At 34.3% G+C, this 27,224-nt stretch overlaps 2 protein-coding genes across 2 annotated transcripts; one reads left to right on the plus strand and one right to left on the minus strand.

The window, feature by feature from the left end:
- Positions 1-304: 304 nt before the first annotated feature.
- On the plus strand, positions 305-11,707 carry LOC147063306 (pyrimidodiazepine synthase-like). The gene is made up of 5 exons (XM_085959451.1): positions 305-401; positions 2,666-2,833; positions 5,288-5,445; positions 6,299-6,544; positions 11,436-11,707. The coding sequence occupies exons 1-5, from the start codon at positions 377-379 to the stop codon at positions 11,559-11,561; spliced, it is 723 nt and encodes a 240-aa protein (XP_085815577.1). The 5' UTR covers positions 305-376; the 3' UTR covers positions 11,562-11,707.
- Positions 11,708-14,701: 2,994 nt separating this feature from the next.
- dup (chromatin licensing and DNA replication factor double parked) lies at positions 14,702-21,821 on the minus strand. Its single transcript, XM_085959761.1, has 3 exons — positions 20,936-21,821; positions 19,317-19,428; positions 14,702-17,525 (listed from the first exon to the last, which is right to left on the minus strand). Exons 1-3 carry the CDS (start codon positions 21,682-21,684, stop codon positions 16,323-16,325), a joined length of 2,064 nt encoding a protein of 687 aa, XP_085815887.1. The 5' UTR covers positions 21,685-21,821; the 3' UTR covers positions 14,702-16,322.
- Positions 21,822-27,224: the final 5,403 nt, after the last annotated feature.

Raw genomic sequence — 27,224 nt, forward strand, 5'->3', positions numbered from 1 at the left:
ATCGACACCGGTTGATGATATATTTTTAATTAAAAGTACCTACCTATTTGAATCCTATACGAAACCAATAAGTCGGACTTATTTTTAAAATAGTATTTGTGGAATTCTTCACGTTTCAATGTATTGTTCCTTTACAATAATTTTTTGTTTCAAAATCATAAAATAATAATAATATGATGTACCTACATACGTAATAATATCAAGGATTGGTTGTTATTTTTCGGTGTTTTAAAATGTTGCCACTAGGTTGCGCCGTGAATGCCAACTGGGCAAAAAATGTAGGCATAAAAACATAATAAAACCATTTGACGTTTGACATCACTATTTATTTGACGTCGGTCGTGTTTGAGTGAACGGAACCTTATCAAAAACTAAAATGAGTGTTCATCATTTGGCTAAAGGTAGGTAACATATTATTATTTTCTCTAATACAATCAACTGCATTTTAATTTTCAATATTTTAATTTTTGGATTCGTGAATCACAAAAAAGTTTTACATTTCCAAATTTAAATAGTAGGTACCTACTTTTCCCGCTATATTTTATGTCAATATAATCAATAATACCGATGTAGTCCTAATAATATAAAGTGTACCTATTTTAGAACCATGAATTACTGATAATTAACATTGTAATAACTGTTTATTCAAACCAGTAATGCCTGTGGTTTGCATTTTAATACACGTATTACCTACCTATCAATAACAGGTTTTCATAAAAAAACATGTACATAGTACATACGTATAGATAGCCCATATAATAATAACGCCGGTACCTAGTTATAATATTTTTCAGGTATAGTTTCCAGAAAAATCATTTCAATTTTATGTGAGTTTTGTCATACCAAATCTAAAATATTGACTATAAATTCGAGAACATTAGGTACTAATTATATTTATGTATTGATTCCATTGGCCTTGAAAATTCAAACCACATCATGATAATAATTACCTAATAAGATTTTGTCGGTATGTATTGATTAGTTTCTGTGTTGACCACTAAAATATAAATGCACAATTTCCGAATACTAATAATAAGCATTAGTAAAAATGCAAGTGCAATTGAATAGAACCCAATCTTATTTAGTAATCGTTAATACGTACCCACACCACAAGTCTACACGCACTCGCAACGTGTAAAACGCTCAACTCGTGTACAGTGACAAATGCGAATTCGAGCAGGAGTAGGTACCTATGCGTCTTTTTTTTGTAATTGCTATGGTGCTACAAATACACTTGTCAACTCATGTAAACTCTACTCAACGTTTTAAGTAGCTTAGCGATAGCTTAGTAGATACCCCTTGCAGTATAGTATTAATTTCTAAATTTACAGATATGTATTACAATATTTCTTTGCTATATAAACAAATCCGCAATCAGCACATTCTAATCTCAGTTAAGTATTTTGTTTTTAATCTAAAGTAAATATTTTTTTAAATCTCCAATCTTTTTTGTAAGCAATTGAATTTTAGATTAATGGGTAAAAAAATATCTATATGAAGTATCTAAATGATAATGATAATAGTAGTAGAATGCTATCAGGTAAATGAATATTTTGTGATTAAATTTATTTGAGAACGATCTTTTTTCTGTTATTTTTACATATACCTAAACAAGCGCTCGAAATGGACTGGAACGCACTGGAGCACAGCTCCGGTTCGTGAAATCCTCAGAGTAATAATATAAAGAGAGTGGCTATTATTCGGTAAAATAAAGCCGTTTTTCTTGCATATAACGCACAGTAGAACCTCAATTTTATTATTATCAACTTAACTATGAAACGTTATACCATCATGTTGTTTCTCTTTAAACACAACATACTTAACCATATTTTCTACTAAATAATTACCATTAACTTTATATTTAACACAAAAACAATAAATTTCAGCAACATGTGCTGGCAGTTTTTAAATGAATGGAATCAATATTTACCGGCAACGTTCACAAAAAATATTTAGTTCAGCCGTAGAAATTCTATCTTACTTTAACACATATTGTGGAGATATAAACGTCCCGAATGGTTTCTCACTCGCACTTATGGTTTGTTTTTGTTCAGGCCTTCACATCATCAGGACATCACAAATTTGCTCTAATCGTAAAAAAAATCACCTGCGGCACTAATTTCCTTTGGGCATGTTAACATATGTGTTTGTGTAATTGCGTTTTTTGGTTAATGTTTGTTGATACACTGAATACCATTAATTTTACCTCGAACACCATTTGAAAAACACTACTATAGAGCATCACACAGCCTTTAACCTTAGTGATAGGTAGGGGGCCCACTTCAGGATGTGGGTACCATGGAAATCACTATATACTTTTATTCAAATATATGACGTTTTTACAATAGGTAAATTGTTTGGCAAGTGAGTTCCGGCACCTTTTTTTTTTTTTAAAAAGGCCTGCATATTTGTAAAATCATATTGGGTACTACATTATTATGATGAAAAACTGTTGGCTAAAGTTTCCCATATGATGTTCAGCAATCCTGTGGATGTCCAAACAGTCTGCAAACAAAATATCGGTTCAGCCAGAATAGGCGGGAAAAAATTAATGATTTGAAAAAAATATTCTTTAATTTCAGAATATCACCCTGGATGTCAAAAACCCAGAAAAATGAGGATAGCTTTATGATTGATATTACTTGTATTTATTCTTATCTTTCAGGGTCCCAGTTGCCCCCATTCACAGGAAAGCTGCGAGTTTACAGCATGCGATTTTGCCCTTACGCCCAGAGGACGTCTCTCATACTGAACGCAAAAAAGGTTGCGTATGAAGTTGTCAACATAAACCTCACCCACAAACCGGAATGGTACACTTCAAAGAGCCCTCTTGGTAATATTATAATGAGATTTACCATTACACAATAAAAATTAAGTAGGTACTACAATTCACCCCAAGGTCCAATAATTAAGCCCTTCTCTAGTTATTGCAATAATGTTAGTTTTCGGTAAATTAATTCAAATTATCTACCTTACCATCTCTTGAAAGCTTACCAACACACAGCATCATCGTGGGCATACAGCCAGAAGTCACTAACTCCAGTTTTGACGAAATTAAGATTTTAATGTCATTATATAGAAAAAGTCACGATTCAAGATTATTGAACATATAAAAAAATAAAAGTAATGAAGAACTCAAAAAATAAAGATTTTACAACAATTTTAAGAACACCAAAAACACAAAACATTGATTATCTCAGAACTGTGTGTTTGGAGTTAGCGACTTCTGCCTGTACGCCCACGATATTATATCACACAGTTTTCGAACTAGTGTGTCGTGTTTACTTACTGTTATGATAAAATGACACCAATAAGACGTGACCGTCCACATTTTAAACAAGCAATTTTATTGGCTTTGAACCATGCTCCTTTAAAATTCAAACAATGATATTGTTGTGTAAGAGTGCAGTAAAAAGTCAATTTAACAGATAATAAGCACGTGATTACACAGTAATTGGTTATGTTGCCGCGTGGCGTTACTTTCTCAAGCAAATAATATAATGCGTGCCGGCCGACGTTCTGATGTATGAATAGGATTTCTATAAATTTTAAGAACATTGTTAATTCTTTTAATTAGATAAACACAATTAAAAACTGGTGTACTTAATTTGTAAGTTTTGTATCATACATATTCCGAACACATTTCGGTGGACAACCCCTCACCCGAGTTAATCTGTCATATTATGAGGCATCTAATTCCAAAAATCGATAAGTCCACATTTGGTCAAAATCGAGAAAAAAATACGCACGTATTCTTTGTATAACTTTACACAATATCTATAAAGTCCAAAATGCGACAAAACCCTACGAAAACAAATATTTTAAGTCTCGATTTATTACAAAAAGCGCCACGTCTGTGTTTCATATTATTTAAAGCTTGGTTGATTTCGCGCGTGTTTAAGTCAACCAATAAAAGAACGTTCAATAGTGCAAATAGCGTCTCCCATGCTGTAGCATCCGGTTAACTCATGACAGTGCCACGGAAATATGTGCCTTAAGCAGAAAAAATTAAAAAGTGAGGTACAAGTAGCGCTGCGTCCAATTCTATTTTGCCTATATTTATTTTATTTAAGAGTTTATCGGCTGAAACAAATTGCCATTTGGTTCTAATTTCGACATAGAATACAATGGAAAAAATAATCTCACGTTAAAACAAATAATTGAATCTTGAAACATTAAAACGTTGTTTCCCACAAATATCAAATTGTGGACCTGTCGCTTTTTGTAATTAGACGCCTCGAGGTTTTACGGTATTTCAAGATAAGCTGTTTTTATATTCTCTCAAATTCAACAAATGTCTACTCATTTCTAGTTGGTTTTTGAACCGACACTATGAGAATACCATTTCATGTGTAATGATGTCACTTGGCCTTCCACAACGGTCAACATCTTCTAATGACTCTCTACCTTGTTTAAATAATCATGACCATTTTTAAATCATGGTTTTACCGCAACAAAGAGATAAACAAATTTCATTTCATTTTAGATATTTTCCACACTTGTTTCCTGTTTTGTGAGGAATTTAATTACTGCATGGAGCTCAATATTATTTGTCATTTTTTAAATTATTATAGACTTTCATTTGTTCTTTTGAATATTGGAAGCGATTTAATGGAAAAATTAACTTGAAATTGCACAAGTATACCTAAAAAGGATTACCTAACAATAAAAAAATAATTTTAACTTCAACACGTACTTGCTATTTGCTACTAACCCACAATCCAGTCCCTGCAATAGCCTGAAATGTTGATTGAAAAAGGATTTCAAGTTATACACATTTATATTTTTTATAAAAATCGATATAAAAAATATTAAAACTATGAATTAGTCAAAAAATCTCTTAGGCAATGCTTAGAAAACTGAATGAACTAAATTTTAATAATAAATATGATCATAAAATATATGTATTAATAATATGCGGTCCGATTCAACAAATTCACATTTTATCACAATTGTAAAAATTGACTTAAAATAAAAAATATTTTTCTTTTTAATGTTTTCAGATACATATTTATTAATTAATACAGTTGAAATTGTAAATTATCAAAAAAAAATCTCAAATTGCAAGCTTCGTATTTCTCCACTAGGTGCCTCTTTAAAAAAGGCTCAGTAAAGGATTCACCTTAATAGTAAGGTGACGATATGGTGAAAGTCTCAAAACAATATTATGCATGTCAGTACATATTATAATTCATGTTTCTTTGATAACCCACTAATGATTTTTAATATTCAATGACTATGCAGAGTGGTTTTAATGTAAAAAATGTGTTTGGAAATCTTTTTACAGGCAAAGTCCCAGTTCTGGAAGTTGAAAACGATGTTGTTATATTCGAGAGTTTAGTGACAGCCGAATATCTTGATGATAAATATCCGCAACCACCGTTGGTATCAAAAGACCCACTCCGCAAAGCCCTCGATAAACTTGTTGTGGAAAACTTCAATAAGGTTTGAATTATATAAAATTAATTAAATCAGAACATTTCAGCATCTTTCACCTTCAAAACTATAAGAATGCCATCTAGGATGTAAGTCGAAATGGTCGTAAGTTAAATTTCATTATAACAGGCAAGTGCTTGCTGAATGAGGCGGCATGGCGTACCTTCAATGATCAGTTGGTGTCTGAGTCCATATTTCTAAAGTTTTGAATTGCATCATTGATTTGGCTAAAAGCTGCACCATGTCTCACAATTTTTTTGGTTGGTACTTCAAGTTCATTTAGTCATTATACATTAGTAAAAAGCCACCATAATATTTCTTTACTTCTGGAATGAAACAGTAATCAAACCAGTCTAGAAAATCAATAAATCAATCTTTACATGCTTTAAAACCGGGCATGCACTTTGCTTCTATATGAATGTATCTTCAGATTATGATACCTTTCACGTTTTTCAAACAGCCGGATTAAAATTTTGGTTACAGTTGTCACCCTTCTCCTTCTTCAAATCTTGAGATAATTTAAGTTCCCGTGACAAGTCTGACAATGTTTTCCCACATGAGTGCCAATTTATTATTTTTATTTTCATCTCTAGCCATTTTGGGAGTAATAAAATCACAATTACATATAACTCCAAAAAATAGATATTTTTTACAATTTTTTCATTTGTCGTAAGTGCAAACGGTCGTAAGCCAAGGAATCACTGTATATTTTTATGGTATTAATATATTTTATATGATCATAAAATGTTGAATCCTAGGATGAAAAAAGATAACATGTAATAATGGCATATATATATATTTTTATTTTTTTTTCTTATTGCCTGCCAACACAGAATTGAGATGAAATATTCTTCATTCCTAGGTCATCGGCAGCTTTTACAAAGCCTTAATGCAGCAAGACTACAGCGACTCAACTATTGAAGGATTCCAGACCGGACTGGAGGAAGTCCAGAATGAAATAAAGAAGCGTTCCACCAAATTTTTGGCGGGAAGCTCTCCGGGAATGGTAGATTATATGATCTGGCCATGGTTCGAAAGATTTGGACTCCTGCCAAAGTATAGCGGAAACCAACAATTTGCGATCGACTCCAGTAAATTCGATACTCTGGTAATAATCAATATCTTATGAAACATGATTTTAGAATAGACCATTGACGGATAATACCATTAAAGTCAACAGCATTGCCAAAATTTATAAAAGTTGACCACAGCAGTGCATGCTTCTTACATATAGTAAAATTGTCACCAATGTAAGGAACGTTTGATTGTCATTCATACATTTAATACAGCTTAAGTTTCATTGATATTATATTGGTTGAGATGATTGTTATCATACGTTTCGTACTCATTGCAGGTACCATTTTGAAGAGATAATATAGTTTAAAAAAACATTAACATTTAACGAGCTATAAAGGCGGGCATTTATGAGATAAACTATGTCATGTTGTCACAGAGAAATATAATATACATCAATATGTCGATAGAGGCCATACCGTAAAATATTAAACAATGTCAGCAATCGATATAGGCCACAAATTAGGCATTGAAATCAAAATATTGGCCCGGAACAAGTACTTTTTGCCCTTGGTGAAGGAGGTTATCGAAATGCGCTACAATACTTGGCAATATTAATAAAGATGATGAACTATGTTTGAGAATGTTATGGTTTCCAGTTCTTTCAGGAAAATCTAAAGTCTGACCAATTATAAAGTCTCTAGTTGCAACCATACACAGTATACTAGCAACTTCTTTAGATGTCTTAATTAAGCCGAACAATGCTTGACACACTATTACATTCATACAGCTAACAATACACTTTACTACATACCAGTGGCGAAGGGTGGAGGTAGGCTGTTAAGATCCGACATAAATAGTGCATACTAAAGTTTGTCAGTCAAACAAATGTTTTCATTAAACTACGACTAGAATGTTTAAATAGTGTTTGTTAGTTTTTAAAATTCAATTAAACCTTGCCTAATCCAAGCCACAGTAGATAATAGTCAAAAAATATTACAAGATATATATAAAATATCTAAAATTATGCCATTTCACAATACATAATTTTAGATATTTTATAGATAGAATATTTTTTATCGAATTAGCTATGTAAATGAATTTTAAAAAACTAACCAACACATTCTGTAATGTATTCTAAATTCAATGAAAAGATATAAGTATGACTGAAAAAGTGTGCACTATTTTGGAAGGATTGTCCATAGCATACCTTTACTATTATGGTTAGGCAGGGTTTAATAATTATTGAATTTTAAAAACTAACGAGCACCATCTGCAAATTGTATTATTAGTTCAATGAAAACAAATAAGTATGACTGACAAAGTTTAGTGTGCACTATTACCTCCATCACTTGCCCCTGCTACATAGGTACATCATAATCTCTTAAATGAGAATGAATAACCTCTGCAACATGCCCGAAACATCGAGGAAAGAATACACCTTGTCAGCCTAAAAACCAATTACAATAAGCTTCTGATATCCGGAGAGGAAAGTAAAAAATGATTTATTAAGTCATTCTTTATAAAAAAATCATCGGGCTCTTCGCGCAGCTACCCAAAATGGTTCAATTTTGATTTAATTAAAAACATTCGACTAAAGCACTTGCATCACAAAAAATGGAAGAAATCGAAGTGTCTCAGCGATTATATTTTATTTTCTAATCTGCGTAGGAGTGTGCATCGTTCCATCGGTGCTGCGTATAAGTCATACATTGATGGTATCGGGGGGAAGTTAGCGTCAGATCCTAAATCATTTTGGAATTACGTTAGAAGTACGCGCGACTCTTCTGCTCAATTATCATCTATGTCTCTGGAAGGGAGTGTTTTGAGTGGCTCCCAGTCCATTGCTAACGGTTTCGCTCAATATTTTATGTCTGTATATTCTAAAGCTCCTTCGATATTGCCCACACCTCACCCGGATAGTATTTCATCTTCCTGGCCGGTACTAGATATTGGTCTTCTGGATGAGACTGACATGGTGTATGCTTTCTCTCGACTATATCCAAAATCCTCAGTAGGTCCTGATGGTATCCCCCCTTGGATTTTAAAGGGCTGTCATAAGCTGTTAACTGACCCCCTACTATATTTATTTAATCTCAGCCTAAGTACTTCTGTCTTCCCAGATTGTTGGAGCCTAACCCGTATTCGTCCGGTGCACAAAAAAGGCTCGCGCTCTGAAATAATAAATTTTCGCCCGGTGGCTGTTCTATCTGCACCAGCTAAGTTATTTGAGTCTATTTTGCATAGGTATATTTATAAACATGTAGACGGTCAACTGACTGACGCTCAGCATGGATTTCGATCAGCTCGGTCAACAGTTACAAATCTTATGACGTATACTGAGTACATATCTCATTCGCTGAACGTAAATTGTCAAGTGGACGCAATTTATACAGATATGTCAAAGGCTTTTGATCGGGTAGATCATGATATTCTCATTAACAAATTAAGTGCAGTAGGTGGATCTATAAATTTTATCAACTTTTTCAAATCTTACTTTTCGCATCGCTGTCAATATGTGGAGTATGCAAGGTGTAGATCCGACATCTTTCAAACTTATTCAGGTGTTCCCCAAGGATCAAATCTTGGTCCAATTATGTTTCTTATATTCATCAATGACATTGTCAATGTTATAAATGGAATCCAGTTTTTACTCTTTGCAGACGATTTAAAATTATATGCGTCAATTCACAGTGAATTAGATTGTCACATATTACAAAATAATCTCAACTCAATTGAAATTTGGGCGAAAAAAAATAAACTCGAATTTAATACTGATAAATGTGTGTGTATTAGCTTTTCGAAATCAAGATCTCCAATTATTTTCAACTACCATATGTCAAATAGATTACTGAACCGTCAATCAGAAATTAAAGACCTTGGCATATTGTTTGACTCACGTTTATCATTTCGCTCGCACATCACTTCTACGGCATTGCGTGCGAGCAAGCTTCTAGGATTCGTCATGAGACAAGCCAAGTCATTCAAGAATCCAACTGTTTTACGTACACTCTATGTGTCGTTAGTACGGAGTATTCTTGAGTATGGCTCCATCATCTGGAGTCCTTATGAAGTTTTCTATAAGCTTGTTTTAGAGCGTGTTCAGAAAAAATTTCTTCGTCATCTCTATTTTAAAGTTTATAATTATTTTCCTTTTGACACCTTCTCAAACGAGTATTTTCCGACTAACTTTCTTCAAGGCATGCTCGCCTTTCATTCTCTTGAAGCTCGTAGGTCACTTCTGCTCTTAAAGCATTTTTCCCTGCTCTCACGTGGTATCATTTTCAATCCCGATATTCTAGAAAATTTAAATTTTTACACACCCGTCAATTACATGCGTGGTCGCAGCCATGACCTATTTTGGGTGAAAGCTGTTTCCTCATGTCAGGCTCACCAGGCACCAATAGCGAGGGCTGTGCGGTTGGTCAATGCACTCCCTAGAGATGTAGATATTTTTGGCGATCCATTATATATTCTGTTTTTTAAATTCTATTTTATTGTTTAATTTGTATTTTTTGAATCATTGTTGTTTTCTTAAATTTTATTTCTTTTGTATAAAACTATTTTTGCTTTCTTTTTTTCCTCCACTTTGTTTTTTCTGATTTTCCTAACTGATTACTTGTAATTTTTATTCTAAATGTCATGTTGTGAACGTCCTGAATTAATAATTTGTTATGTACTCAACGTGTCTTTTTCAAATAAATAAATAAATAAATAAATAATTATAAAATATCTAAAATTATGCCATTTCACAATACATAATTTTAGATATTTTATAGATAGAATATTTTTTATCGAATTAGCTATGTAAATGAATTTTAAAAAACTAACCAACACATTCTGTAATGTATTCTAAATTCAATGAAAAGATATAAGTATGACTGAAAAAGTGTGCACTATTTTGGAAGGATTGTCCATAGCATACCTTTACTATTATGGTTAGGCAGGGTTTAATAATTATTGAATTTTAAAAACTAACGAGCACCATCTGCAAATTGTATTATTAGTTCAATGAAAACAAATAAGTATGACTGACAAAGTTTAGTGTGCACTATTACCTCCATCACTTGCCCCTGCTACATAGGTACATCATAATCTCTTAAATGAGAATGAATAACCTCTGCAACATGCCCGAAACATCGAGGAAAGAATACACCTTGTCAGCCTAAAAACCAATTACAATAAGCTTCTGATATCCGGAGAGGAAAGTAAAAAATGATTTATACCGCTCTTTTGTATGCAACATTTTACTTATGACGATGATTCAGGCATTTTAAAGATAACTTAATTCTTACTAAAGGATGTTACAGCTGATTGATTTGTTATAGGTTTAGTCATCGAATTGATTGCCAAAACCAAATATCTTAACCTTTTCTATGCCTCACGATATTACTATCACAGTTCCAGACAGGCCGCAGATTTTTAACTACACATGTTGAATGTAGAACGAAACTTTACTAAAATCTTTGTAATACCAATAATTTGTAGCTTAGTATTTCATAATTATTCAGACAGAATGTCACTGTGTTTAATTTTTTAGTTTATGCAAATCAATTGACAGTGGCTAGTAAGTCAGACAAGATAACTTGAAATTTGTATGTGCGGCCTGACGATCACGGCCTCATAGAGCGAGAATACTCGCTAAAGGCATAGAACCGGTTATTTACTTCATATTAACCCTTTAAATTCTTAGGTTTTAGCATGGCGGTACCCGGTGTGCCACAAATTTAACATTATAAAATTAATATCTTTTATTAAAAATAGTTATATCATAGACTTGTATTTCAGCATGATTCCAAGAGATGACAGTGTGCGCGTACAATAATGTTAAATTATTGTAAAAAAATCAACCGGGGCTAGTGTGAGTGTAAAGTACAGCATGTATACAGGCTCATTTTCCATGACTGGCCTCGTGTGCACGGAATCAGAGAGTGGAATGTTCTTGTGGTATACATCCGGTTAAAAAAACAATATTACTTTTCCAGAATTCTTGGATCGAAGCCATGAAGTCAGATTCAGCCGTAAAAGTCAGCTACTTGGATCTGGAAACTCACGACAAATATATGTCCGACAGAATCAAGGGAGAGCCAGACTATGATTTCCTTTTATAAGCACTTTTACTATAATTATGATTAGTGTACAAAAAAATCAGAATAAATTGTATATTATTTTTATGAAATCATATTATAGTTTATGTACGTACTTATTTTTTTACATATACACTTTTAATAAATTCATTTTTGTGAACACAATAAAACAGGTTTTTTGATTACTTTTCATGCAATTTTATATCGAAGGTTGGCTTGGTGACCTACTTGCAGTACACCTCCCTATCCTTGGCCAGAAATATTAGCCAGTGTTACCCATTTGCTCAACCTGTTACATCCACGCTCTGGACCTAAACAACAAATGAATTTCCCGATGCACGGTTCTTGCCTGCAACCCCCGTATTTATAAGCAAAAATTATACCATTCAATCACAGCGAGTAACTCATTTATAATTCAATAATTTTTCTTCAGTTTCACTTTCATACATTTAGGATCTGTCTACATAGATAATATTGTCTATAATGTCTTTGAATCGGATCATCTTACCGATTCACAGATCAAGCAAATAAAAATACAAGATTGAATGCTATTTTAACTTATGTAAACAAAATGAATACTCATAAAACTTAATATTTTTAAGGCCTTTGCCCAAATGACACGGGTCCCACCGCGAATTAGATTGGAGTACAAAAAATGTCTTCCGTCCAGATACGGGAAGTCTGCGCGTTTGAACCAGCTTGGTGACGTAATTTATTTGGAGTAACCATAAAAACTGTCGTGTTCGAGCGTCAGGTGGTCGTAATTCATTTTGGAATGGCTGTTAGGGCACCTAAATATTTTTAAATAATGTTTTTCATTTTTTTTTGTCCTTCCTAATCACCAGGTTTACAAAATATTTCTACGAGCTCTTCCCAGCATGTGCGTTTTATATTTCTATTAGAATAATCAGAAGATTGCATGTCCCATATGGCCTTCCTTTTTTCCACTTCATCAATAAATTATTCTGTATCAAAGTATTCACGCTCCATTTTGAAAAAAAATTGATGTTAAAACTAGCCGACAAATCACATCCACGCACGTTGACGATCGCATTGTTACTGGGCGCAACAATTTACAGCATAGTACCTCGGCTCACACACTACCCGCGCAATAATCGTCACGGAGCGAGTGCTTGTGGACGGCTCAATTGGTCACATGTACTTGGAGAATGCGCAACTTGTTACTCGCGTGTCGGCTCTTAGTGGATATTGAGTCTAAAATCAAGCTACACTGTGTGTAAGATTTGATGTTCTAATGGGGTGAAGTGATTCATAGGGCTAGGACGAATGTGATGGACATTATACATAAATAATAGTAGTACAGTGCCCCAAATTTGAACATCTTTGAAAGTCAAAAAACTGATATACGAGTGTTTCACAAGCATAGAGAACCAAGTCCATTCTGGTTATTTTTGAGTAAGCTATGTTCAAACATAATATTTGAGTATTTCTAATTCTGTAAGGGTTATGATTGCAATTCTGAAGTGTTATTTTAAGTACATTTAAGTTGTTATGTAAGGGAAAACATACCCTTAAAGAATAAGAAATACTCAAAAAGTTTGAACCTAGCTTACTCAAAAATAACCAGAATGGACTTGGTTCACCATGCTTGTGAAACACTCATGATATATATCCCCAACATTTATTTTGGAGGACGGAAGAGCTCAGTAAAATCAGTTTCAACTTTGGAGAAGGCTTTAGACAGCGGTTCTCCAAATGTATCATCTCAGTTTTGTGAGAATGTCAATAGACGTACAAATTCACAATGGCATCCAACTATTATTGTACAGTAGAACCTCGATATAATGGACTTCTGATATAACAGACAAATTATACGGTCAAATATAAAAATTGTTAAAAACATCCTGTTAATCTTATACATGTTTAAATTCAAGTAGCACTGACGTTTGCAATGCTGGCCACTAATTCACACAGCTACACAGCAGTTTAATTTGTTTACTGGAAGTGAATGGATGCATTTATTACTCCATTCAATAAGTTTACAATGATTAGAAGTTAGATGAAGTGAATGGATGCATTTATTACTCCATTCAATAAGTTTACAATGATTAGAAGTAGATGAAGTGAACGGATGCATTTATTACTCCATTCAATAAGTTTACAATGATTAGAAGTAGATGAAGTGAATGGATGCATTTATTACTCCATTCATTAAGTTTACAATGATTAGAAGTAGATGAAGTGAATGGATGCATTTATTACTCCATTCAATAAGTTTACAATGATTAGAAGTAGATGAAATGAATGGATGCATTTATTACTCCATTCAATAAGTTTACAATGATTAGAAGTAGATGAAGGTGAAGGTGACGCTTGGTATCACATCATGACTGAAAGTGAAATAGCGGATATATATTTATTTATTTTTTACATACCGTGAACATTAAAAATTATAAATTTAATACATTCACAACATGACATTTAAAAACAGAGAAACTGTAAAAAAGTAATAAATATATATAGTATCACAAAAACAGTATGAAAAGTAAAGTAAAAGGTACAAAAATTGTATAAAAAAAAAATATATATATATAAAAATTATTAATTATTATGCATGGAAGCACACCGAATGAGCTAAAAAGACCCTATTTTAAAAATTTTTAAAACAACGTCCACCTATAATACTCATCCTCACCTCATTTGGTTGAACAGAGTTATTGCCCTCCCAATAATTGGCATCACCAATGGCAGGTTAGTTCAACAAACAACTGATGCTCCCGATTTCTAAGATAGTTATCAGGGACACACAAGTCAACACTACCAAGCATGGCAGAGTTCTCATTTACACCACGTATAAGTCGAAAAAAATATGTGGCCAAATACTGATGTCTTCTAGCATTTAAACTATAGTATGTAAGCACACCTAAAAGAATGCCAGTTGGATAAAGCCACGGATAGTAATAAGGGAGTCACAAAAATTTCTTTTGAACTCGCTCCACCATACAGTCATATTTCAACTGATCTGGGGCCCAAACAATTGACCCACTCTGAAGCCGGTGTCTTAACTAAGGAATTATAAAAGATTTTTAATACACTAACATCCGAAAAGACCCGGGAAGTACGCAAGACGAAGCCCAACATGAAGTTATGATCTAGGATGGAAGAGAAGATAACAAGGAAGAATGCCTAAAAACAAAGTTATCAGTGATAAGATCGCATCTTGACGATCTAATAAAGTTTATTAACTATTCGTCAGATAATGAAATGTAACTAACTATATTACACGCATTTCCGTAATTTTAGAGTTGATTATAAAAAAACAGCAAACTTCAAAAGTGCAAACAAAACTTGATTCTTTTTTCAAAACAGGAATACCAAAAGCAAGCGTGTCGACATCGAATATTAATGTCACTCCACAATGGGCGTCTGGATAAGACGAATAAACAGGATTTTGTTTGTATTTTTACATAACGGACTTTCGGCTTTAATGGACACCCCCTCACCCGCATCTGCATTAGTCTATTATGTCGAGGTACTACTGTATTAGATTCCTAGAAAAACATCCCAGATGATTCAGTCAATTACTTTCATCGAACATCCTTAAATCTACATTTCGACTGTCTAGGTTTTTCCTTGCCTTCAGCGAATGCGTACATAGCCCGCTTCACCGGTAGCTCCATTGGCATTCTATGCACATGACCAATCCAGCGCAGTATCCATATTTTTGTAGGATGAAGGTTGAGGTAGAATGAAACACGAATGAGTTAGAGCTTAAAATAGATATATTAAAAAAAAAAACACAAAATCTAAATTTCTTAAAAAGAAAATCATAACCAATCATTGACCGATCCATTAGTGCAGTGTTTTTCAACCTGTGTGCTCTCCTAGTGCTGCCAAATTTACTTAATTCTAATCAAACCTAAAGTGTAACTTAATATTAAACCTTCCAAAAACCTATAACCATGTAACTACATAGCTATGAAAAATTAAGTGATCAATGTATGACAACCTATCCACATGAATAATTAATTCAGCATTACGATCAATCAACAAACTAGCCGTTACCACGTTTTGAGCGTTGTCAGTGATTGTTTCATTCCCAAGCCATGTCCCAGTCGACACCTTATTTATGGTGAATGTCATGTCAAACGTTCTCTCTAATTTTTCTATTGCGTTCGTGAATCACAATATACTCACTTGAGTAGTTAATTCCCTACAAAAAATAATATGTGCAAATATTCACAATTTTTTGCATAGATAAATGAACTCGTCAAATTACTATTCGTCCTACGAGAAATGAGTCTGAATAATGTACAAAATTTTGTATAATAAAAGGTTTATTAAGTCCATTTACGGCTTAGGCAAACCAAAAATCTGGTACATATTGCATACATATTACTTTCTACAAAATTTCTGTGTACGGACGGACGTTGAAAACATTTAGAGACTTAGAAGAAATATTGATCATGTCAAATTATTTACAGTAAAACCATGTTAATTTGAAATCGACGCAACAGAAAATCGAAAAAAATTCAAATTACGAATATATGGCAAAATGTGTTCGTATTAGCGGGGTTTTATTACCTATATGTCGATGCTTGGTGTACCATGGGAGTTTAAAGGTCAAGTATGCTGATTTAGTACATGTTGAAAAACACTGCATTAAATACTAAATATTTCACCGGCAGAAGTAAATATCAATCGGATCATCAGTCAAGAAAGTTTATTTACTAAAAAGAATTAAGTATAAGTACTAAGAAAAACACTCATGATTTTTAGTTTCACAAAAATAAATACCAAATTAAAGTTAATAGATATATCTATCTATATAGAATGCTTGCCTGCCAGTTCTTCCAATTTACTAATAAGTTTACTCATATCGGCGTCTTTCATTATTTTTACGTGTTCCACTTTACCGAATTCATAAAACATCATCCAGGCGGGAGCCTCTCGACCCAACAGACGCAGGTGAGCCGTGAGGTCGGAGTTGGACATTTTACTTCGCAGACTGTTGTTCAATTTGGACAAGACCGTATCCAAAGGCATAACACTTTTTTTCTCGGTAACAAACACGAGTCTGAGAACCCGAGCTAAATCGGGAAGGCGTCCATATACTGCAGCGTTCTTCTCTTGAGTGGGGGTTCTGGACATTAATTCTAAAGCCTTTGCGGCTTGTTTCGCTCTCACTCTATCCAAGAGGGCTTTTGGTAATCCTTTCAAAGCCGGATTCAACAGAGGTATCTCACGTGACGTAGAAGATTCATTAACTACTCCATCCGTCTGTTGGGAAGCATTGCTGCTTGTTACAGTAGAATCTGATTTTAAGCCGGTGACTACTTGTTCAGCATCTGTAAGCCCTCTCGCTTTTGCGTCAGCTAATTTCTGCAAAGCTTTTTCCATCCGCGTATTACAATTAAACTTCTCCTTCAGATGAGTGAGAACATCTTGTGCAGTGGAATATCTCTGGACATCAGGAGGCTGAGGTAAAGGATCCGTTTCCACTTCTGGAATATTCTCAATATCGAAATTGGGATGCCAGCGTTTCAATTTGTCTTTGGATATATCCATTGGCGGGTCGAGAGAGATCAAGAAGGCGGCGTGATGATCTTTGACCTTGTCGAGGAGCAGGTTATAGAAGGCGCGGCGGCGTTCGAGGATGAGGGCGGGACTCATGGTGTCGTTGGGAGAGCCGGTTATTTGGCTGACGAGATGCGGAGTCAGAACCAATTCGTACTCCTCTCTTCTGGCCGTAGCGCCAAAGTTTTTGACCTTCTCACGACCGAATGTGTACATCTGCGGGCAAATGTGTTTGATCTGCGACAGATGACTCTCAGATATATTTCTCCGCAACATTTCTTGGACTGCCGGCTTTATTTTCGAGAAGGTGACGGTTTCTTTGCGATTATGCAGCATAGCGACGACGGTTTCCACGCCTCTGAACACTTCTCCCAGCCAACGGTAATGATGAGGTAATGTCAAAGTCGGCTTCGGAGCTGCTAATGACTCCAGACGAAGATATGCGGGAACCTATAAAAGTAAATGATTATCAATGAAATTATTTTCAAGACTACGCTACCCTGAAAATTAGACCATTCTCTGTGTAGAACATCTAATGCAGGAATAATCACACCACAGATATGACGACATCCACCATCATGACACACCAGCATTAGTATTTTACAACTCAAGATTATTCAATAAACTACAGTTTATTATTAAATACGTTATAAAAACTAAATAATGGAGTGATCCGCCACGTCGGTTAGTAATTAAGGAATTAATAATTATTGATAAGCTTAATTTAATATACTAAAACCGATAGCTAACATTATAACGCAATTCGACAAACATTTCATGTAACAAGCACTAGTTAAAATCGTCGTAATTTAATAAGATACCCGTAGCATATTTGGAAAAGCATACTGGCGTGAATCCAGCAGATACAGGTTCAAGTCCTGTCGGGTGTCGTGTTTTTTTTTCTTTCTACAAAATGATTGTCTGTATAACTGTCAAATAATGTATATTCAATATTATTCATTGACTGCTACGTGATTTTAGTAAATGGTTCCTAGTATGCTTAATTATTTCGCGACACGCCTGGCTTCCGGCAGCAATATACCAGTATATCGCGATACAGCAGTTGAATATCAACCAAAAACTATTTCGAATTTTAGAGTTATCGAATGTTCAGATTTTTTTAAAAACCAAGACCAAAAGCTTGGGTCTAAATATCAAAGAAATTAATAAAAGCAGCAATATTTTTTTTGCCTTTTATATCGTAACAATATTAAACTATGACTCACAGTTAAACTCACCAGTCTTAGCAAACGTAGACTTTGTTTATTGGCAGGACCTATCTAAAGAATCGTAACACAGAGGCGTCACACCTAGGGATTACAATACCGGTATTCGAGTATTTTTCGATATCGAAATACCGGTTTTAAAAATCAGACAATAATTAACTAATTAACATGAAAGGTTTAAGAGGACTGTAATTTTTTGTCAGGTTACGTCGATTGTTTGTATAATCATTAGTAACCTCAGCCCTAGTGGCGAATATTTCATGATGGAATAATAATTATACACTATAATGGACTTGTCTGCGCCTAATTTTTTGATGTTTATCTACTAAAGAGTATCTTATACAATAATGAAGAAATATAATTTTGTTGAAACAGTGAGCAACATTATGTTTGGTTTTACTTCTTTCGGGATAAAAGTAATTAAATTGTAAAGATAGAAACTGTAGAATTACCAGTGGGGTACATACACATCTAAGAACAACTTCATAATATAAATTTACCAGTACCAATAATTCAACCATTAGGTATTTGTAAACATCAGTATCTCTACTGTATTTTACCATTACATATTTGTAAAGGTTTACATAATAATATGTACATATTTAGATATTTTTGGTATAAATTATTAATATTTTAAAGAGATTTTTATATCTATATTTATTGGTAGATACTTCACAAATACCGGTATCAATACCGTATTCCTATTCATTCGGTATGCAATCCCTAGTCACACCAAAGGGCCACGTTTTTGTCAACATCTTGACGACGATACAAAAGAAAATTGTGTAAGTAGTTGCTGGGTTTCAATACTGTTGCTAATGATATTTTACTTTCACTTTCATATTATAAGGTTTCGCAATACCAAAGCTTTCTTCTTTCCGAATTAGATTTCCACTTTCATATTTTGTAACTTTTTATTAATAAAGTTCTTGTCTATTATTATTATGGTCATATTTACAACACCTTTTTCCACCATAAAAAAACTTTTTAACAATATCATTAAAAATAATTTCACCTTCTTGGGACTTTTCACAGGAGTAGGCTCTTTTCTGGGGGACATAAGCGGCTCCTTAACAGGCGAGGACGCAAATGGCTGGAAAACTTTCAGCGGTGACTGCTTGACAGGACTGAAATAAACCACAAAATATGTAAAATTAAATTCTTTACATATTATATTTTATATATGTATGAGAAAGAGCGTGGGTGGGGGAGTATTTGTGGTTCCGAAGACATCCGCACCCATACGTAAGTCTGTATTCGTTGTAACTCATTTATGATGAAGTAAAGTACTACTTACTTAGGATAATATCTAGCTATGAGTGCGATGCAGAATCATAATTAGGCACGTAAGTCCCTAAGATACGCGCATAACTTTAAGCCAGCTCTCACATTAAAACTCGTCTCGCCTGCAACGCGTCGAATACGTCAATGTGACATCATCGTTATTCACAAAACACACATTGCGAAATGGAGCTCCGCAGATTGGTCGAATGCGACTTTTTAGTTTGAAAAAAACATCTACTATTGCATGCTTCTTGGGCTGCGAATCGAAGACGCCAGGACACATACGAACACCTACGAATTGGTCATTCCTCTACCGGCTTGCCGATCGCCACATCCAAATATCTATATGTTTCGAAGGATACGTGCGACTGCCGCTAGGTATATGTGCGCGGTTTTCATATGCAACACCGAATCGATGTTCTTGAAAGGTTTGATTTATGGCTGTATGGCAGACGAGGCGAGTTTAGATGTGAGAGCCGACTAAGAGGCCAATTTCGACGACCTAAGTTCAGTGAGAAAAACATATATTATTCTTATTAGAACTTGTCTGTGGAGGAGAGAAAGAACATGTGATGTGTTCTTCTTGTTAAAACGGTTGCTTAATTAACATCGACAACTCTGCATTACGCTCCAAGGAAATGAGGCTACTAAAGGTAAAAGTCAACCTGACAGCATCGGCAGGTTATAACGCACCCGGTGGCAAACCTAACGCCAACAAGGAAATCGTTCACGTCAAGTTGAGTAGAGAAACAATACTTCATATTGTAAAAAAAACGTTAAAAACACTCTGTAATTCACATTTATACATGTAGAGATGACAATGAACATAATATGTTCATTGTCACCAGTCACCAATTTATGCAATATAAAACAATAAAATCTTATATTCCATTGCATAATAAACGTGATTCAATGAGACATCAGCAAGCAAATGAGATAATGGTGGTCGTTAGAATTTATCCCTTGTCATCTTCTAATAATTGAGATCTACAATATAACAAATCTACTATAACCCAGAAACAAATGAAAACGTACAGCGCAAACCCAACTGCAAGCGGCGGGCGATGCACATAAATTTTAATTTGTTTCCAAGTTTCTTCAGAAGGTTATGTTAGGACAATGGAGTAAGATTGTTAATGGAAAAATCCATCGTAATTCGTTTACATGAAATACGATTGTATTATAAATGTTGTCTTACATACTTACTTAGTATGAATTGGTGTAGCATAAGTTTATTTTAATTTCTACATTAAAAAATGTGATTAACGGGGGGCCGTTTTTTTAATGATATGGAATACTATATCTTTACCCTTACAATTAATTAATTAAAAGACTGGGTAATCAATTCACCTTCCAGGAACGATGACATCAATGGACTTGAATTCTTTAAGCGCTGACACTTGTGGTGCGACATGCTTCTTTTTTAATTCGAGCTCTTTTAACTTTTCAGAACCTTTGTTGAAACGAGCCAAGGACGCTCTCAATTCATTTATACGTCCACTATCAGACACAACTTTCTTAATGTCACCCAGCGACAGTTCTTTGCGTGCGGAGGCAACTTTATCTATCCTCTTCACTACGGGAACATTATTTTGATTACTATCCACGTCGACCCTCGCGGGTGTGGAACTCTTCTGCGTCATCATGTAGGTGGCAATATCCATGTGTTTAGCAATGTTTCTTTTCTTGGGCGATAAGGCGCCTGCTTTCTTAAACTGGACGACATTTTTACCGGAGCTTGAGCCGTCTGGGTTCTTGCTTTCTATTTGATTCGCGATCACTTTTTTCAAACTGTTATTGATACTTCCGACTTTGACGTTGTCGAATGATAATTTTATAACGGCCCTTCCGCGAGATTTAGCGCACTTTAAATCTAAATACTTAGAATCAAAGGCCAGAGTGTCCTTCTTGTTAGATATTAGCTTTACGCCATTGATAGCTGGTGAAGGATTTGGTGTATGGGCATCGTCAGGAATGGATTTAGAACCATAACCGTTGTCTTCCAATATAATAACTTTGCTACTTGACGTAGGTATTTCGTCGATACCCGCCTTCCTTTTTCGTTGCCCAAAATAGCAATCGATCGACTGCTGAGACATTTTACGACACTCTTTGTACTTTTGAGTCAACACTTCGATGACAATAACACGACAGCAAGGCAATTTTCTGATTTTGACAGCCAAGCGAGATTTCCCTCCAATTTAACTGTCACTGGTGCCACTACACGGAAAAATCTGAACACTATCGTTGACCTTTGATACCATAAGCAATAATAAAATTATATTTTTTTAGTGGAAACAAACACGCATTCGTCGATCGTCACCAATACTTCTTTAATATACGCAAATTATACAGTACCTACGCAAACATTAATTACAGGTAAATAGTTTGTCAAATCTAAAGAACTGAACGAGATATATAATATACATTTTAACTAGAAGAAATCTAGCATAATATTATCAAAAGTATTATAATTATTATAGACAGTTAGGTATTTTGTTTTACTCTTTTTATTGTTATTATTGTGTAGGTTTCCATAATATATTGATCCTCCGTAATCGCAGCATCTATTGTATTTACATCAAAATAACTGTATAATAACCCACACTCATCGGGCAGCAAAATATTTCATTTAAACGATATCTTAAAAAATGTGTATAATAAAAAATACTATAGACTCTATGACGATCGGCCATTTATTATATTATGTATTAAAAATAAAAGATTTTTGTAAACAAAATAATAATCTTAGACCATTTTCTGATTATAATAAAGCAATCATCATAATTTTAATGTTTAAATGTAATATTATTTTTTTATTGAGTTTTATCTTTCTCCTGCACAATTTGAGAAAGAGTACATAAATATAATAAATAAAAACAGTGACGTTTTACCAATGACATTATTAATGGACAACGCACTCAATACAGAAGCTAATTCGATTTAATTCGAATTAATAAGAAGTAAATTCGCGCATAGTGACATTCGCACATGTATATGGAATTTACGCATCGCAATCACGCATCGGGAATTTATAGCAATATCACCTTTATTATAATGGCGTTAGAATAGTGTGTCTAGTGTCAATGTTCATTTGAGCGAACCCGTTCGAACCGAACCATTCGGCAGACCCGACAAAAAGCATTGGGAATTTATAGCAATATCACCTTTGCGTTAGAACAGATTATGCCATTCGGCAGACCCGACAAAAAAGTGAGTGTCATTTTTTTTCTCGATGCTTCTTCCATATTAATGTCATTGCGTTTTACTGAGTCGGGTTTTATGCCAGCGCTTCATTGGCGAGCCAAAAGTCCGAGGACAATAAATCGTCTGATTTGTATATTATGCCCTGTTACTGATCAACGAACGAATAAAAAAGTCGAGCTGTCAAAAGTCAAAAGTTGCGATTATCGTAGTGTCTTCCGATAATCCTATAATTTTGTGTTATTTATATGTAGATTTGCATAAAATAATATAGCAGTGAAAACAACACAAGTTTTACGGTTTATTTTATGAATTTAATAAATAGTACAAATAAAAAAAAAGTTAACAAATCTCTCATTTTCTAATGTGTAAAGGATCTGGGGTGCTCCACGCGAAAAAAAAGTCCGACGACTGTAAATCGTCTGACTTGCGTGCCAATGGAGCGCCAGCATTAAATCTACCAATAAAATAAATGTGTAGGCTACGAAAGGAAAGGAAAGCGAAAAAAATATTGCAACGCCATTACTTCCATAGATGATTTCAATTCACTTAACTATGATACAGTGTTGCCAACCGTACCATAATTATAGTATTTGTACTATAATTTTCGTCTGCGTACTATGTACGATATAAAACAGGTATAGTACGCCCAAAATACTAAAATTTTGAGAAATCGTAAAAAAAGTTGCCAATGGAAGAAAAACAACGCCAAAATAATCCGTGAGAAGCAAAAAAAAAATATCCCCATGTCTATAAAAAGGGTGACGTTAATTACTTAACACAGCGATTTCTAAACTGGGAGGCGCGGAGTGTTGCAAAGGGAGGCGCAAAAAGTTTAACACAGTTAATGTAGCCACAGGTTTGCAGTTTGCAAATGCATAGTTTATAAAACGGCCTCTAGTTATAAACTACACAAAAAAACAGTCCTATAAAAGGTTGTTTCCAAACCTTTCTGCAAATATGGAGACTAATTTTATAATCCCTCACTTCTATACTATTGTGAAGCGCAATGGCTATCTCGTAAAAAAATGAAATAAAAGGGTCAAATTAATCATAATATTGAAATTTGAGGCAAATTTGTTTAGGAACGATAATTTTGTTGTTAAACTTGTCTATTTGGTTAAAATTTTTAAAAAATTGAGTGAATAAATCAATCCAAGGACCACTAATGCATTCACTGATTTAAAACGACAAAGTGAAGGCATTCATAAAAAATTGGAGCTTAGGAAATCAAAATGACAAAAAAAAAGTTTGCTGTGTCTCCATTATTTTTAAATGATTTCTACGCCAGAGTTCTTGGTTAGTTTGCTAATGCACTTTTCACATTATTTTATTAATAGCGCTGCTTTGTTTCGGAGCTATTAAATATTTTAAATATGTAGTTAAATAATCCTCGGGGGGTCCGCTTTGGGATGTGGGGTCCATGATATAATCCATTTGTCAATGAACGAAGATGAATTTTGGCTTGACGACTATTGAAATTGATTGTGCCAATGAACAAGCACATTCGTCAAAAATTAATGTAATGTAAGTAGTAAAACCTTGTTTATTTTTTTATTAATTTTTGTATTCGTAAGTAGGTACTTTGTTGACTATTTAAAAAGGTGTCTGTATTATTTAATGAAATAAGGGGGGGGCCTAGATTAGATTTTTTTTAAACATAAAGTGTAGTAACATAAAGTTTGGAAACCACTGACTTAACATTTGAATTATGTCTAAAAAAACAAGTCGTTAATTACCTCACGTTTAATTTTTTCAAAATGCAGAAAATTATTTGTCAGTCAACGCGTACTATATTTTTTGCTGAAATACTATAATTTTGAAGGCACTGTACTAAAATTCCACTTTAAAATATGGCAACACTGCTATGTTCTTTATTTTATCTATGACTCGCCGATCTCGCGGCACATTATTCTGATTCGCGTACTGATAACTGATGGCACTCGTTGTCATGCATATACCTTTTATAAATAATATACTTTTTGTCATTTAAATTAAAGTTAATAATTGTGATGGAGGAATTAGAGATCGATAATACGTGGTTTATGAAAAGACTATACTGGCCAGATAATGAATATCACCCTTTAAAGGGAGGATTATCCACGGTTGGAAGAGAGAAGGAGTCTACAGTGCTATTGTGTGGAAACATAATATCCCGAAAACACTGCCAGTTTCGACTCTACCGCTCTGGTCAAATTTGCATCAAAGATCTTGTGAGTACATTCTGTATTTTTAATAATTTTGAATGATAGATACTTCGAAAGTTTTGGCATTATACTTTAAATAGCTGTCGGTTTATTGTCACGTAAATAAGACATCGGTATAGTAGTACGGTACGGTAGGTATAGTGGCACCGACCAGTGACGAGGGATGGAGGTAGGCTGTATAGATTCGACATAAATAGTGCACACTAAACTTTGTCAGTCATACATACATTTTCATATAATTAAGAATACAGTTTGCAAAATTAAATGGTGCTGGTTAGTTTTCAAAATTCAATTAAACCCTGCCTAAGTTGAGGTATCCTATGGGCGATCCAGTGACGTCCCGTGGGGGTAGACAGATTGAGCTTTGCTTGGGGGCGGCAGATATTCGAAGGGCTATCTAGGATAATCATTTGATGTACTATAGAAATAACTAAAATTATTTTGTTTACGTGTTGTGCAATAATAGCATAGTAAAAAAGGTGTGAAAATAATTAATCTGTGTATTGCTAAATGGTACCAACCAACCTTGTCAGAAATATCAACCAAATAAAACCTTAGCTCTGTTGATTTGGGTAAATGTCTAACTTTATATTACTTATATTTATTTTCTTTTTATATCTAAATTTAATTTTGTGTGTTTTAGTGGTAAGTAGATATACCTATATTTTGTTAGTATTGCATCCATATAATACATTTCTTAGATATTGGAGTCAAGAAAGGGTGATAAAAAAATACTGTATGAAAAATGGGGCAGCATTTGGCGCTGCCTAGGGGCGGCATTTTGTCTAGAGGGCCATGTTCGCCGCCCTTTATAATGTGCCGCCCCTATGCAACGCCTACCCCTACCCTCACGGGACTTCACTGGGTATCGCTATTTTTCAAGCACGCATTTAGTTAGACCAAGCTTTGTTATTATTTTTCACTTTGCTGCAGTAAACCACCACCATCTTTAGATTAATAAAGCCCAGGCATAACTTTTTGCACAAGCAACGAGTGGTCCACTTTTCAATATTGTCAAATTCAGATCCCAGATTGCTTGACATATTGATTCGCCCTTTCTCGTTTCAAATTGAATTATAAAAAAATTCTCAAATCAAATAAGTATATTAACTATCAGTGTTATTTATAAATAATGTACATTCTTGTTATTCATCAGCTGTCAAAGTCAGACTAGTCATTCACACAAAAACCGGTGGTAAAATCGATTTCCAAAAAATATGTAGCATTGATCTATGCATTACATGTGTAGAAGGTGTGTTAATACTAGTGTATTATTTATCATGTAACTCATATATCAAAATGAAACAATTCCCTGTGTGAATACGATAGACGCGTTAGTATGAGCACTGTATAGAACAATGACAGGTTATCCATAGATAACAACGGGAGGGGTGGAAAAAGTAGGACCAGTCGTTGTGAATGTATCGGCCAGTGGCGCACCCGGGGGGGGGGGGGCAAGGGGCCCTAGCACTCCCCAAAAATGAAAATTATCAGAATGATTTTAAACACTGAAATTGAAAGCCAATAAACTATACCTTTGTGCTTAGACAAATAAAAACACGGCAAAAAATGATTTGTAATAATTCTCCAGCACCCGTTTTAGAAAATTTTCTTAGATTTTAATTTCTAACACAAAAAATTCGAAACAATAATGTCAGGTTTTTTTAGAAACCCAATCCCTAATGGAACTGTCAAAAAATTCTCGGTGTCCACCCGAATTCCGGAGTGGTGTAGGTCATGGCTGGGGAGGGCTGACAGGGGTCTAGCCTGGGGGCCCGGCGTATCGGGTTGACCAGATGAGTGAGATAAACACACATCATAAATTAGCTTTAATAGTAAAAAAGGCGCTATTATACTTCATGGCTATGAAAATTTTCAATTACTTATATAATTGTGCAATATATTATTTTATTATTCTGTGTCGATACTCGACAGCTCCATTATTAAAGTAGATGTATTAAAAATCGCCAATAATTCACTGTATAAGTACTCTTAATTTGAACTAAAACATAATTTGAAAAACGTTAATGTAGTGTTTCACACTGACTTTAATCTTAGCGGTAGGTAGGGGGGGCAAATATCCTAGCCCGAGGGCCCGTTTCAGGATGTGGGGACCATGGTGTAGGTACACCGAGTGCAATAGACAAAAGACCGATAAACGAGAAATTAGGCTGTGAAGAAGAAAAAGAGCCTATAGGACTAATTTAGATTTTCCTCCTTTCCCCCCC

The sequence above is a fragment of the Rhyacophila brunnea genome, unplaced genomic scaffold, assembly GCF_057557595.1.
Source record: "Rhyacophila brunnea isolate RB1 unplaced genomic scaffold, BYU_Rbru_1.0 scaffold_9, whole genome shotgun sequence".
NCBI lineage: Eukaryota > Metazoa > Arthropoda > Insecta > Trichoptera > Rhyacophilidae > Rhyacophila > Rhyacophila brunnea.